At 37.8% G+C, this 16,242-nt stretch overlaps 1 protein-coding gene across 1 annotated transcript in view; it reads right to left on the reverse strand.

Moving 5' to 3' along the window:
* The window catches only part of Mtpbeta (mitochondrial trifunctional protein beta subunit), a 59,174-nt gene that overhangs the window by 21,583 nt on the left and 21,349 nt on the right, over positions 1-16,242 (reverse strand). Inside the window, exons 4-7 of the mRNA XM_081740701.1 lie at positions 14,062-14,249; positions 11,594-11,768; positions 6,234-6,364; positions 543-670 (exon numbers count right to left, since the gene is read on the reverse strand). Of these exons, the coding sequence (XP_081596827.1) occupies positions 543-670; positions 6,234-6,364; positions 11,594-11,768; positions 14,062-14,249 (622 nt within the window). The remainder of the gene's footprint in view (positions 1-542; positions 671-6,233; positions 6,365-11,593; positions 11,769-14,061; positions 14,250-16,242) is intronic.

A 16,242-nucleotide genomic window follows, 5' to 3' on the forward strand; every position in this document is an offset into this window, starting at 1 on the left:
TCATGTCTACGTAAAATAGTAAAGTACATAAATAATTATATCCTTCGCTCCTGAAAATGCGATACAAAAATTATAAATTGCGAGGCACATTTAACCCTACAATGCTTTTTTCTTTTTTTTCACGAGAAAACAAAAATGGGTAACGGAAGTACCGGTACGCTGCCATCTATGCGTAACCTGTGGAATTACAACTATCTTCGAACGTTCCCAATCTGGTTCAACATGCATCAGCAACTACATACCATTATGTAGGAAAGCACAGATTATTTACCACTATGGTCCATATCTGTCCCTCTATGCATTGTAGGGTTAAATTGGATTCACAAACTGATATACACGAAGCAAAATCTAAAAGAAACGCTGATGTACATATACATACTATGAAAATATTTTTAGTAGGTCTCCTGGCTACGAAAATAGTCTAGAAGGGGGGCACCCTTCTGACCCCCCTCCAGCGTCGCCACTGATTAATAGCCTATGATAATTCTTTTTTTTAAAAAAAAAAAAAAAAGAAAGAAAAAAAAAGCAAGTCAGGAACTTACCCGAGCAGTAGCTGATCTTTTGGGTCCTGAGATACATAAATAAAATCACGTAAATACGCCTTCGGTGTTAGTCCTAATTCTTTAGCCTTCTCTTCCGTTGTAATGAGACAAGCAGATGCACCATCAGTCTGGAATAACAAAATAATAATAATAATAATAAAACACAGTAAGTAATAATATTTTCTCATTCTGTAAAGGATAAAGTGAATAGAGATACACGTGAACAGGTTAAGTTTTCTGAATAGCCGAGAATGTTATGTTGTTGCTTATTTCATTCCTTTTCTGATTTTGTATAAGATCTGGTTTCATCCTCATTCTCATTCCACCATTTCTTCCATAATTCGCTTGTGTCTTTAACCCGTCTGTCTCCTTTAGCCTTTAGTATACAATCATGTTGTGGTAAATTAAATATTTGATTTTCATTTTCTTAAGATTCAGTCTCTAACGTTTTTCATAAGCTTTAGTTGTATAGTATGTTTCATTAATAATATTTATTTTATTTCTAATTCTACAGCTTCTTTTGGGTAATTCAAATTTCATTGAATTGATTCAATGTCCCTTTTCATCGTTCAGGTTATGAGATGGAGCCCATGATATATATAAATGAAAGCTTTTGGTTTTACGTCCCATAGTTATGCCGGCTTAATACAGGAGACGGTGATGAGAAACGAATGCAATAGCAGGGCTCATAGTGGTCTGGTCTCTTGTAAATAGTTGAAAAGTGACCAAAAGCACACGAGAAAGTAACAACCAGAAAGTGACCAAAATCTCATCATGTCCCCTTTTTCCTTTGTCAATTTCTCCATCACCTCTTTGTTTGTTGTTTTGTTTCATCTTTACTTTCCTTTTCGAGCTTCCTCCTTTCTTAGGTGTTGTAAGTATGCTTTGTAGTTACAGTAAGTAGACTTAGTAGATGTAAGAAGTTTCTGAGTAAGTGGAACCAGTTCTGGTCTATTTCCGAACTTCTTCATCACAGACATTATATTTAACTTAGCATAGAGAGTTCTCAAAACCATGAAATATTCAAAATCATCACCTACTCTTAAGAACATACAAGAAGCATAACACAAACCAAACATGATGAACCACACAAACACACACGGCGTTGAGCGGAGCGTTACTATTACGAGAGAAAACTAAAAGACTATTGTGATAGAAGAAAAAATAGACACAGACGGGTTCTCAACCGCACCTTGAGAGCTTAAGCGTCCACCAACCATCCACTGTGCTTTAGAACGAATAAAAACTGAAGTGAGAATAAAGCTGACTGTTTTACATGTGGCAGCAAGTACTGCAGCTTTCAGAAGAGTTTCTGCCTTTTTCCATTTATTTTTATAATATTTTTCTTAGAAAACTGTCAATGCAAAACATAAATCACAAGAAAAAGTCACTTTACCTCCCCAAAAAAAGTAATTTTTAGTGACAAATTTGAAAAAAAAAAAGTAACTTTTAGTGACCAACTTGAAAAAAAGTAACTTTTAGTTAAAAAAAAGTGACTCGCTATGAGCCCTGCAATAGTGAAATGAATAAAGTGGCAGGGTACAGGAAGATCCCAAGAAAACCCACGGACACTGTATTCTTCCACTACAAAGTTTACTTGGTGCGAGCTAGAATCGAACCAGGGACCGACGCACCAGAGGAGAACACTCTACCACTGAACCACCTAACTCCCAGCCGGCGATATAAAGTGGGATTCGGACCACTACAGGAGTCTGGAATTAAGACGAGCACTACCACCAGGTATCAAACTCGAGATCATGCGCACAGAAAGCGTGTACCCACTCGGTTAAGAAAGAGGAACGGCTAAAATTTTGTGATAATATGTAAAGTGTAACGTTTTATTTTACTGTGGGATAAGAAACCAGGTCTGTGACAAGGAAACCAACATGGCACTGCAGTAAGCCACATGCTGCATTAACTACTCGTACAAATTTTATTTTCGAGAAGATAATGTTAAAAATGTAAGTGTGGCAATCTACAAAAAACAAGAAACGAATATTCACCTAGCTTTCGTACGACGGCTTAGCGTTCGAAGAACCTCTCTATCATTATCAACGAAATTATGCACCATGTCAGTATTCGTAACGGGCCCGTTCAATTCTAATTCATATCCTGGCAGAGAAAACCTAGGAAATATCGATGCATCGATGCTGTGTTAGATCGACACAGACAAAATCTGTGTGTGGTTAATCACGATGAACGAACGTAGGTGTATTACTATGATTTCGAACAGAATGGAATGAGTAAATAACACAAACAACTCACCCATCCTAAAAGGAAAGAAGAAGTCCAGAAGCTATTTAGTAAAGTGGTGTTCATTGTTTTCTTATATCTGTTCTCAAGGGTTTGGCATTTCCTGGACGATGAACACGTACTTTCTAAGGTGGAATGTTTCTTCAACCTCAAAATTCAGACCTCTACAATGAGGGTATCCTGAAAGTGATTCATCGCTGGAGAAAAATATCCACCATGGATAGCAATTTATGTCGAGAAGGTCAAATGTATCACCAAAGTTAGTGCAAGTGGTTCCTTTCCCTTCTGGTGATACTACAAACTTCATAAACCCGCTTCGTCCAAGTAACTATCTCAGCAATCCGTTACACCGACACAAATACAAGGAAGACCTAGAATTGTATAATACTAAGATTAGTTTGCCAATTCTCTCACAATCCACTCTATTCAACTTTTCTTCCATCAGTTGTCGGAGTTATGCCAATATCCTGATAGATTGTACATCATCGACGAGATCGTTTCCAATGGTCTCATACATTACTGATGGGATTTATATCTGGAAAGAACCATTCAATTCTTGTAAAAACAGTGTTTCTCAGAAGCACACTAATTACTCACGGTGCAGCGATGTGTGTGTGGGGGGGAGGGGCTATCATAATTCTCTGCACGCGAACAAGAGACATATATTAGCCGATTATCATTACATATCAGAAAAGAAGGAACTCATATCGTTCTGGATGCTAGTCTATGACGTATCCATTTTGCGGAGTATAACTTGCTTTTAGCCACCAGTGTGCATCCATAAGCAGTTGTTACAGAAATCGTCAATTAAGATACCCACTATCCCCGTCTGAAAAATGTTGAAAATGAAATGAATTCTCAGTGAAATAAAGGCCCATGATTATGCCCTTTAAGTTCAAGGAAATGATGAGTAAACCAAGTGTATGATGGAAGAATTGGTGGAATGTGGACGTGCGAGGAAACAGGAATACCAAGAAAACACCCAAGGAAAAGATCGAAAATGTTGGGCCCAACGATGTCAATATATGGCATCTCCGTCTAGATTACTGTAAATAGACTATTATGTCGAGGAAATTCCATCCTGTGTCCCGGTAACGTTTATAAATCTGATAGACCACTCGCATACAAAACCTAAATATAAGAGTGCTTTCCTCCATCAGTGTTACAATGCTAATCTGTGTCGCCACTCAAATAGTCAAGTGCTGCCTCTACTCTTTTTGCTAACACAAGCATCAGAAATAATTATGGCTCGTCAGCTCATTACATTATACAGAAAGTCCTTTTCTTAGAACGCGCTAGTATTTGTCTTGTTAAGAAGTTCAGGAATCACCCAACTTAAGAGCTAAACCATTGCCTCCATTTATTGACATTAGACGATAATTCAAATAGTGAAGAAAGTGCGACTGGACCAGGAATCAAAACTACTCATTTGCTTACTGCGCCATACACTCAAAATCTTGTAAATTACAGACAGAATTGTTGTACTGAAGGCATTCGTAAGGTGATATAGCGCTTCAATTTCTTAAACTCCCATTATTCCTACTTTACATCTTGCTATACAGAGATCTGCTATCTTCATCAAATGTATTAGGTTGGTCTGAACGAAATTTCCACTCCAGGTGCCAATGAAAGTCATTAAAAAAAATATATATCAAAATAGTCGTCGTCTGCAATAATCGCCCATTGGTCAACCAAAGATTGGATTCCAGGGTGTAAGAGGTCTGTCATCAGCGATTTTTGAAGAAGTTTTCAACCACACGTTCAACCCACCGATCATCATCTACTTGGGGACAAGTTTGCGGTTCATTTCAATTAAGTTCAGCACTGTAAAGATCTGTATTGGTGTTTTCACCTCGCCAAGAAAGGTATGCTGGATCATTTCCACCATAGATCATTATGCCAGAAAGTTGTTCAGGGAACAGTTATGGATGTTGATGGCGATCCAACCATAGCCCTTACCGTATGTGATTGTCATAGCGCATCCACCTTCTTGTTAAAAGTGACAATCCGCATTCAGGAAACCTGGTTACTTCTTACACTCAGAGAAATGCACATGGCGATTTTTGTTGGTTAGTGTCAACGTATTTGGCCCATGAGTTCAACATTTTCACCTTATCGACTGCAGGAAGCCACTGAACGACAGTGGTATTGAATGAGACTAGATCATCTGCAATAGCACAAACACTTTTCAGGGTCTGCTTCCACAGTGTTTATGAGCAGTTCATCTGAACATAATGTTGGTCGGTGTCCACCAGGATTGGAACAAAATTTGACAAACCAACAGCCAATGGTGGATATTTCTGGCCCAAATACCCAATTATGTTTATTGCTACTTGCTGTGCACAATATCCCAGTTTGAATTCATAAAGAAATATCACTAGCAACTGTGCTCTCCATGGTGATTTTTCATACGATCCTGTTCAACACCACATTACCTCCCGATGTCTACGTATCCCACTTGTTTGCAGAATTTGCACAAGTAGCTTCAGTCCATTCCTGTATAGTACTGCTGAGGTGAGTTTCCTACTAAAGCATTTCTATTTCAAGTGTGCCCATGCTGGCGCTGCTGTCAATATGTGTTTTCCCGTACCTTCCTCGAAAGAGGAGGGACAAGTTGCTGTGGCAGAGATCTTTCAATGGTTGGATGACAGGGTTGCCACACTGAATTACTGGGCACTGTCTTGTTAGCCATTCTAAGTAGCCTCCGATCTTCACTCCCCACGGCCAACCGAATGAATGAAACTGGCAACACAGCCGAGGTAAGTTTCACATATCTTCCGAGAGTACACTTGAAATAGGAAATCTCTAGACGTTAAAGTGGACATTTCATTTCCACCGACCTAATAGACTTTTTTGAAACGAGCGTGAATTCTGTGTTTTAAAATGAGCAGTAATGAAAAAAATATAACCTACATTTAATATATTTTTGTTTAATATGCTATTGCACCCGTCAACTAGTATGCATGAAGAATATATGTGAATTGTCACAAAGAATTCGTGGAATGAGCGAGTAGGAAATAGTTGAACTCCGTAAAACCGCATGGAAACGATGTTACGGTACTAAACTCACAACACAGCCTGGGATCGACACAGAGGGAAATGGCCCACTATAATATTGCTGGAAACTTCCCTCAAATATCAAAGAAGTAAGTATAAAAAGAAATTTTGGCATTGGTATAAAAATTCTTATTTGTTTGAAACATTCGAAAGAATAAAATATCTGACCGGTTTTAGGATTCTCCTCACACCTCTTCCTTAATTCATCTGAGAGAGAGAGAGAAAAGACGTAAATAAAGACATGATGTATGAATAGCAATTAAAATTTGTATGTAGGTCTATATTTGAAAATTTGTACATCTATATGTGATAAAAATCATTGATTTATCTTTGAATGCACACCGAAAATTGCTAAAACCTGTAATGTTAATACTTTCTTACCAAGAATGATGCATTCCCTGCGGTGACGGTTCCATGAGGTCTGACGAAAGCTGGTTTAAGTTTAGCAAGCTGTTCCAATGTTGAGCAGCGAATTCCGTTGTCTTTAGTAATTAGATCTTCCTTTCCTGGAACTAACAAAAGAAGTACAGTAAATAAGATGCTAGTGATTATTAGTGTCATTATTATATTCAATATCTAGCTTTCCTTTTGTCAGTCCGCATGCAGATACTTCACAGTTTTAACTATATAAATATATATATACTAACCACCGGCTTTCTATAAATCTTATTGTATTACTGAAACTTCTGGATCTCGCTGTTGTGTCATGTAAGCTATAGGAAATGGAGATAAATGAGAACTCCAATTACTGTCAGTGACAGAGAACGTGAGCACCTCGAAAAACTTCACAAACACAGTAACATTTATAAGTTAACGTACTGAGGGGCTCACACCAGGCATTACTGACACCAAAAGTCATGGCTGTACGCAATGAGCAATGACTTCCCGGACACACTGTTGTCGGATTAGTTTGTCTTAACGCTATGACCCCTATTGACATAAATATACATCCAACCTTGCGAAGTTAGGTGACTAAAGACATATTCTTAAATAGGTAATTTTAAAATTCTAATTAAAACTTCATGTTGCTAACATCGTAGTTTTGTTATTTTAGCCACTTACTTTTAACCTCTACCTTTCAAATACATGGTCCGTCTACTAAGTTTCGGGACTGATTACATAGAAAAAAAAATGAGAACACCATAACCACATGTCATTATTCCACATACATCCCTCCACTTTCGATATAAGCAGTGGCACGAATATGGAGCTACAAGATCCTCTTCTGGAAGTTTTGTGTGACCCTGTTCAGTTCACAAGTAATAGACTGCTGGGATATCAGAAATAGAGTCATACCTCTGCGCCTTCAGTTTAGATTTAACCTTGGGAACAGAAAGAAGTCTGGTAGGGCTAAGTCGAGAGAATAAGGGGAATAGTATGAGTAAGAGATTTCTGGATGCGCCGACCGCGAGGTCTTTTGCACCCATGCAGAGCCCTAACAGAAAAACAAATTTAAAAAAAAAAAGTAATAAAACTAGAAATAAGTTAATTAAAATACATGAAAGAACATCCACAGACGAGCTAAAATCAGACAGCATGCAAAATCTGAAGCTCTTGGAAAAATAGCTGCATTCCACGAAGAAAACGAGTGTCGTCACCAAGGAGCAGGTACACATCATCTGGAAGTTTGTAACGTTATCGATACCGAGCCAGAGCGGGGCAATCGACAAGAAGATGACGAATAGATAAAAGGTCTGCACAAAAGACACACTATGGAGTTGCAACGCCACGTAAAAGATATGTATGCGTCAAATGACTGTCCAATACGCAGTCGAGTTAAAACTATTTCTTCGCGACGAGACTATCAGGACCTAGAGGTCCTGACTCCTTACCGTGGTATAATGACATGTGCAATTTGTTGGCATGTGCGTGACCCCATTCTGACTGCCACTGTTGGAGATGAGATGTGAACACCAGGTACAGATCATGCATAGGAGTAAAGTCACTAGTGGAACACCATCTTCTGCCACAAAATCCGCTTGCTCATTACCAAGAATGCCTATATGGCTAGGAATCCAACAAAAGTGGACAAATGAGCCTGCACCAAGTAAAGAATAACATTTTAACAGAATACGTTGAACTAGAAGATGTCTAGTGTAAACATTACTAAGGCTGGTAAGAGCACTCTTGGAATCAGACAGATCAGAATACGGGCAATGTTGTGGGACAAGGCTTCAAGAACAGCAAGTAGCTCAGCACTGAAGATGGATGCAAACGAAGGGAGTCGGTAACCATAGCGGGCAGGGCAAAGACAAACCCACAGCCAACAGAGCCTTCTCGTTTCGAGCCATCTGTATAAAATTGTGAGAAGTCAGCATGGTGTTGTAACAGAGAGCGAAACTTCTGCTGATATTGGTAATCAGTCGTGGTAATTGCACACAACTTGTTTCTTGGTCAAACCATGCTCAACAAGAATCGCCAAGTGACATGGCGCATTGTTAAGAAGGCGGCGGCATCCGTGAGAATCAAAAACGTCCGGTTTTACACGTTGAAGTCTCTTCAACAACCGATCCATAATGTTTTTGTAAACTGCTGCTGCTGTGATGATATGACCCTCGCGTATGAGTTCTTTGTGAACACACACACACACGCACAGCTCTCTAAATCGAAGAACACAATCAACATCGTCTTCACGCGTGACTTCTGAAGGTGCGTTTACTTCGGCTGCAAAGAACCTTTACCAACTTAACATGCTGATTCGAGTTTCCCCCTTTGTTCTCCGGACCGAATCCCAGCAGACTTTCTTCTGTTTCCCAAAGAAAAATCCAAATTGGAGAGAGAGAAGTTAGACTTCATTTGTAATATCCAGCAGGCTACTGCCAGTGAAATGAACAGAGTCACACAACAAGACTTCCACAAGGGGATCTTACAGTCCATACCCGTACTATTTCTTGTACCGAAGACGAAGGATATCTAGTTTTATATATATATATGATGTGTAGATGACTGTCTATAAAGTAGGGTCTCATCTTCGGTTTTTACAATTTTTCCTTATCTATTCAGTGGTCACCCATTATAACCGCTACCAGGCTATAGAAGGATCTTTTGTGGACACTGTATATTTCGTAAAGACAGTGATTATTATTTTCGATTTATACTTTATTCTGCAACGCACATGAGTTCTTTCTTCGGTGGGAATTGCTTCTTTCCCACACAATTGGACAAAGAAGTCTTTCATCGATTTCTCATATATATATATTTAAACATTGCTTTTGCTGAGAACATTTCAGCGAATGACTAACCATTTCAGTGTTTCTCCCTGACTTATTATATGCACAGTATATATTCTGCAGTTATTTGGAACTGAATTAAGTGCTTTCTTTAATCGCTTATGGAAACATTATAATAGATTAGAGAAATACGGGCTGACCAGATGTTCCAGCAACCAAAGTGGCACCAACTGTGTTGTTCTGCAGTCCGTTATCTGTACTTTCTCACGCCAGTGTTATCGCCGTGTCTAGTGCATTATAGGCAGTTGACTAAAATTAACATAAATTGTTTTCTATATTCTGTTTGTATGTGCATACAGGTGAGTTAACTGAGCGATTTTTGAAATGAACTGCCAACACTTTTCAGTTGATCATTGCAACCCGTAGCTTGAGCTTGGATGCTCGAGGAGTTCGACTCCGGTGTTGTACGCAGCCACCACGCACTTTGCGTTGGTTAAGTTTTGTGAAGGGGCACAAGCTATTTAGCCGGTGAAGGACGATTTCTTACGGCTAGCCCCAACTAGTGAAATCCCAGGTCCGCAGACCTTGTGCGTTTAAAAAGTTATATACGCGCCCTCCAATATCAGTATTCAACTGTGGTGACCTTCTTTTCGTTTATTTACCGAAGATTTACCTTTACGCTGCAGGACTGTTCGGCGTAACAACTGGATTCATCGTGGGACGATCCAGACAACTTTTCCCCAGTGTTAATCCCCCAAGTGTGTCAATGGTGTGAGAGAAGCATTTACAGTGAAATCCGAATCATAATTTTATATATTTAAAGGGCTATCGCGCACTGAAAAGTTAAAGCGTGATTTCAGCGACGAAAATTATTATATTTATCTAGTGTTCAGTGTTGTGTCCATTCCTCTTCGTTATTGTTTTTAAATAGTGTTCTAATAAATAAGTATAGTGTTATTTAATCCAGTGTGTTTTTGTTGCTTGTATGAGTGATGTTTGTGTGTGTTATGGTCTGGATGACCGTCTGATCGTCCGTGAGGTTTTCGAGACGAGACACCCGAACCTCTCGGCGCCTAATGCTCATCTCATTATTGAGACCGACGAGCTTTTTGGAAACAGTTTGTAACCTTTCTTGGAGAGGTCCTTCATCGTCCTGTCCAGGTAAGTTAAAGTATCAGGAGTATACTTATTGGTAGTACCACGAGCCACGGACAGCGAACAGATTATACGGAGTGGTTACAAATAAAAAGCCGTCCGAACAGCGACTTGACACCCAGTTGGTTACACCATGATACGAATTTGAAAAATAATAATATATACTTCACATATCTCCGAACACGTACGTAGATATTTGGACTTTCTATTACATATATTTTTATTTTTTGACTAGAAAAAATGTAATAAAAATGTAAGGGTAAGAAATGGAAACCTTTACTCGATTTTCATATTTTGACATGTACTCAATATTATATATAACTGCCAAATATGACCAGGACCAGAAATTTGACATAATTACTGTTAAAACTTAAAGTGTTGAAAAATAGTTTGTTGTTCCATTCTTTCGGCGGCTTAAGGCTCTAAATTTTAACAGTCAAAACTTTTTAATAACTTTTGTGATCTTTCATACATTACTCAACTCTCAGTTTATGAAACAAACACTTCGTAGTATAATTGAGAGAACTATCGTTGTATAAACTAGATCAAGATTTGATCGCCTTCATTGTTGCTACCTCACCACTGCCAAAATATAAATATGGAAGAATGAGGACGGTCGATCTTATTTGTTAAAGTATAGCGTCTCTTGTTAGTACTTGGGACATATGAGACGTGGACAGTTTTAATATGAAATCCGAACCATCGTAATTTGGTAGTGAAATCTTCTGATGGCGCTCGCATATTCATAAGCATCACTTACGTGTCTGATCATGGAAGTTGAGTTGATTTTAGTTTAGCGCCCCTTTCAGCAGCGAGGCTATATGAGACGTGGACCTACTGATTAACGTGGAATCCGAACCATATGAGCTCCCGCCGGGAATCGAACCCGGGTCTCCCACGCCAAAGGCGCGTATGCTAACCGCTTAGCCACGAGCGAGGTCCTCTGATCATGGAAGAATGTGAAAGCACTGTATAAAGCGTTTGCTTATAATCTATCTATTGACCAACCAATTAATTTAAGACATTTCATAGAGCATCCAAAATATAGTAAATATATGGCGGGTGGGTGTGTAAAGTGCGTTAAGTCAAAAATTAGTGTTTTAGAGAAATCGCATTTGAAAGTTCAGGCATAAACCCAAAATACGGTTTTGGGAAAATGATTAGATGTTGTAGCTCTTCATGTTAATAGGACTGTTTTTTGGATTTATGTCTGAAACCCAATACAGGATTTTTGGATTTATATTTGAACTTTGAAATGCGACTTGTCTAAAATACTAACTTTAGACTTAACGTACTTTACACATCCACCCGTCATATGTCAACAAAAGTTCACTACCAGAGATCGTCTGTGGAGAACTAAAGACACATACAACATGGATGAGTAAAATCAGTGGATTTTAGAAATAAACTACTTACCTTTGTAAGGCACAACGTCACTGAGATTTCCATTTTCGAAGGCACTTTGGGCTAAACAATGTGATCTCATAGCGTATTCGTCTTGCTCCCGACGTGAAATTCCAAAAGACGCTGCCAACCTATCACCAGAATGGCCCATAGTTTCCCCTGAGGAAAATTCTGCTACAGCCGGTAACTGTAAAGCATAATACAATTTCTTCAACTTACTAGCATATGGTTACACTATTATATTATTACTAAGACGACGTTACAAATACTATCACTAAATAGTTAAAATACATCAACAATCCCTCAAAACGCTGCTATTAAAATAATATAAAATAATGTTTCCTTTAAATCTTCTAATGAATACATAAACTACAATCTCCTCGTATCTTTAAAACATTAAGTTGAAAAGATGTGTAAAAAATAATGAAAGAAATAAAAGCTAAACGATTCATAGTAAAAAACAAGAAGTGCTCCAAATCTACAGATTTGGTGCACAAACAAAAGTTTTCTGCATGTGACAAGTACGAGTGAAAGGACGGTTTGAACTTTCCAAAAGATCTCAAGAACAATACAACCTCATGAAAATTACAGTATTTTATGCTAAATTACCATGCACTTCAACCGAACTTCGTTATTTCTTCCGCGCTAAAGAAATTTTACTTGAAGTATAATTAATCACGCACTAAAGAATGCATAGTCAAGCAATTACTACAAACTGCGATACAACAGGAAATTTAACAATACGAGATTATTATAGCCTTTCCTGCATTTGTAGTCAGTCAGGAATTCGAATCCCTCGCAGGATATGAACATTTGATCCTGGTCCGTCCATTCAGCATTTCGTCAATATTATTCGGTGCTCATTGTTTCGTTTATTTTAAAAGGTAGTACCGTGGAATGTAAACTTGTTAAAGTGATAAATTCTTTTGACAATTTACTACCTGTAAAGGCTTTTTCGGTATCTTGCCTCCTTGACCTATCTAATATTTTTAAGCAGAACTTATCACATTCCCGTTTCCATTCTGTTTCCCTTCCTGTTTTTACACGAACAAAATCTTCCTTTACACTTAACACTTCACAGTTCCCTTGCTGTCTACCATGCGAATACAACCATATGTTTTTATTGTCTACATTATGCAATAAAATTTTAAAAAGTGACGACGCGCTAAGCGAATAGCTTTAATGGCTCGTCTATGGATTACTCGGCCTGGAAGTCAGTTTTAGCCTTTCAGTTTCGGAGAAAGGGAATACACTTGCGGAACACGCCTCAAACAGAAAAAATGCAATGCCTTTGCCGATGGGTTCCGTGGCAATCAACATGTGTAAAACAGTATTTGTGATTTACAAAATTACTGGTTCTTACCTCCTTTCAGTACAAAATACAAGAATTTTCTCTTGCTATCTTCTTCATTCACTTCAATCCTTAGGAAACTGGATCCAGTTTCTACTTTGTATTCCTATTTCTGCGAGATCCATCTTAATATTGTCCTCCCATCTGCGTCTAGGTCTTCCTAGTGGACGTTTTCCAATTGGTCTTCTAGTTAAGACTATGAAAGCATTTCTACTTTCTTCCATCTTGGCTACGTGACCTCCCCACCTGAGTCTCCTAGATTTGATAACCCTAACAATGTTTGTAAACGGTATAAATTATGTAGTTCCTCGTTATGAAGTTTCCGCCGTTCCCCATTCCCGTTCCTCTTGGGTCCAAATATTCGTCTCAGGACACTGTTCTCAAATACTTTCAGTCTACGTTCTTCCCTCAGAACAAGCGATCATGTTTCGCAACCATACAAAACAACAAGCATGATTATAGTCTTATATATTTTAAGCTTTAAATTCCTCCTCCGATTTCGCGACGACAAGAGATTTTGAACTGATTAATAACACGAATTCCCTGCTGTTAGTCGACAATAATTTCTTCATGAATATGGTTTACATCTGTTAATATTGATCCTAGATATTTGAAAGTATCCACTTTATCAGAAGTATTATTTTATATTTTAACGCATCCATAATTTGCCGTATTACGATCCCGACAAACTTCCATGCATTTAATTTTCTCTGCATTTACTTCTAAACCTATGTCCCTGCAAGCGTTTAATAAGACTTCTGTATTTCTTTTTATTGTTCTATCCTCTACTAAACTTACATCATCAGCATATGCCATAACCTGGTGAATACCATTAAGCTCTAAGCCCTGGTTGCTATTTTTGATTTTCCGTACAGCGTACTCCATGATAAAGTTCAATAATAATGGCGACAACGCATCTCCTTGTTTCAGAAAAAAAAAAGTATTTTATGAACTTGAAACATCACCAGCACTTTCTCGCATACATAACACTACAATGCAAAATATATAAACCTTGAAGAGGTGTTGCTTTCCTGATAATAACGAATTAAACGCTTTAACTGTACAAAAACGCGTTGTTTCATTGAGAAGGCTAAAACAGAAACATGAAGCTATTGGTCAAGATACTCACTTCAGGAGCAAGATACGAAGGTCTAAACTGCATTAGGAGTTGAAGTTTCTGAGCCAGGGTCTTGGCCTTATTTGCCTGCAGCATAAGCCTTCTCATTTGGCGACTATGCCGTATTGGAACATCAGACATGAATTCTACTCCTCCAGCAATAACCACATCATACACACCGGCAGAAATCAGGCCAATTCCTACAATATACGAACAGAACATTAAGTCATACTAATTCCATAAAACAGTAATTTTTTAACATATTCATTTATATTAATTTTCATTTTTTTCTTTTCTTTTTAGTAAAATTTTCTCACTAAAAGCTTCAAGATGTTCCAATCCACAAAGGGCTATGATTGCCCAAACATGTTAGTTGGGGGATGTGTGATAACAACAATTCCCATTATGACTTTCAAAAGTGAATTTCGGTATTTCTTAACGTAAGCCTTTAGCAATTACTTCATGATACTTCCGTCAACACACACGATCTCTGCCTTTATTGTAAATCGAACTCAGAATTATTCGTACCAAAGAGAAGCATCCACAAACACCGGAGCATTAGGTAATTTCTAAATGTATTTTTTCTTTGTTTTATTATTTATTTATTTACTTCTCTTTTATTATTTCCAATTCCTTGTTATTCCAATAGTGAGTCATCATTACGATGCACTATGAACAAAGTAGCCAGTGTACTTGCCTTAATGCTTATTACTGTCTAACATGACTCACCGTTAATTATAATGTAATACAAAGAGCGATTAAATTATAGTGATCATCTCTCAAAGACACACTTGTTTTACAGTATTTACGAAGAACCAGTCAGTTTTTGAGAGGCAAACTTTCATACTGACCTAGAAATAAAGCAGGGTTGGCAAAAACATTTTTTTTCCTTAAGTCAGAGCTTTCGGCTTTAATAATTTACTTCATTTAGATTACATATAGATATAAAATAAGTTTATTTGTCCTTAACATGTATGTGCAATAGTGTGGTCATGAAAGATGGAACCTACAGCTTAAAAGTGGGATCTGAACGACTACTCGGTTTGAACTCGAGACAAATTGTTTTCCACCTGGACTCGAACCCGGAACACCTTGACTACAAGGGCGACGAATCTACCGACTCATCCACGGAGGAGAGTTGACAGAAATACGTCGTACTAATCTTGCGTACTTATGAATACTGCAACAGTCATTTCATACGGACAGCTGCACAAGTGAAATCACTACAGTGTCATATACATTATTAAAATAAATGGACAATTTCAAAAGACTACAGAGTACATATCTAATATAGTCCAAGTTAGTTCACTGAATTAGAAATTCACTGACTTAATTTAATTTGCATATCATTAAAAGAAGTGAATAAAGATAGGATCCATTTGAGTTCGCTCTGGATATGAACAATTCATACATACACGTATGTAGAAAATATCGTATTTTTGATTTCAGTAAATCACTTACATTTGTTTACTGGGTTTATAAAGCATGAGAAAATATCTAGATGGTTTGAGATATGTGGAAACGCCACCATGGAATTCACATGATTTGTGGCAGTTTTGCTTTTAAATTTACCTTTTTTGATTCTTTTTGACATTTGGTTTAAACCAGTCAACCCTGAAATAACGTATATCAAAATGCAGGATTTTTTATAGTTATGTGTACTTATATGATAAAAAATATAATGTAGTATGCCAAACACGTCTACAATCATGTCCACGTAATTGAAAGCTATACACGTGTGATATTTTATCTTAAGATGATCAATGTCACGAGATATTTTATAACAGCCCTCATTCTGGATTCCCTAGAAATAAGCATCGAGAAGGGAAGATTGAGTAAACTGATAACGTAGTAGCAGTCTGTCCTCTGTTGAGGCTATGAGTGAGCGTCTAAGATTTCACTTGGATTCCGTCTTGCTGAGATCACTGCACACAGATCCGAGCCCAACAAAATCTCTTAAGATCACTCACAAAGTGTTACACTACACATCTCCCTGTACTTTTGCTGATCAACGATAACGCAAGTCTTATGATTATCTACAAAAAAGTAGTGCCCGATTACACTATTATCGGATATGACGTTCCACACAGTAAATTTTTGCAAGAGTTGCATTATTATCTCAACACGTCACTGAAACCACAGAAACCAGTTTGCTTATTCACATAATCATTTCATATAATGTGGCATTCATTC

The sequence above is a fragment of the Thermobia domestica genome, chromosome 2 (genome assembly GCF_964235325.1).
Source record: "Thermobia domestica chromosome 2, izTheDome1.hap1.1, whole genome shotgun sequence".
Classification (NCBI taxonomy): domain Eukaryota; kingdom Metazoa; phylum Arthropoda; class Insecta; order Zygentoma; family Lepismatidae; genus Thermobia; species Thermobia domestica.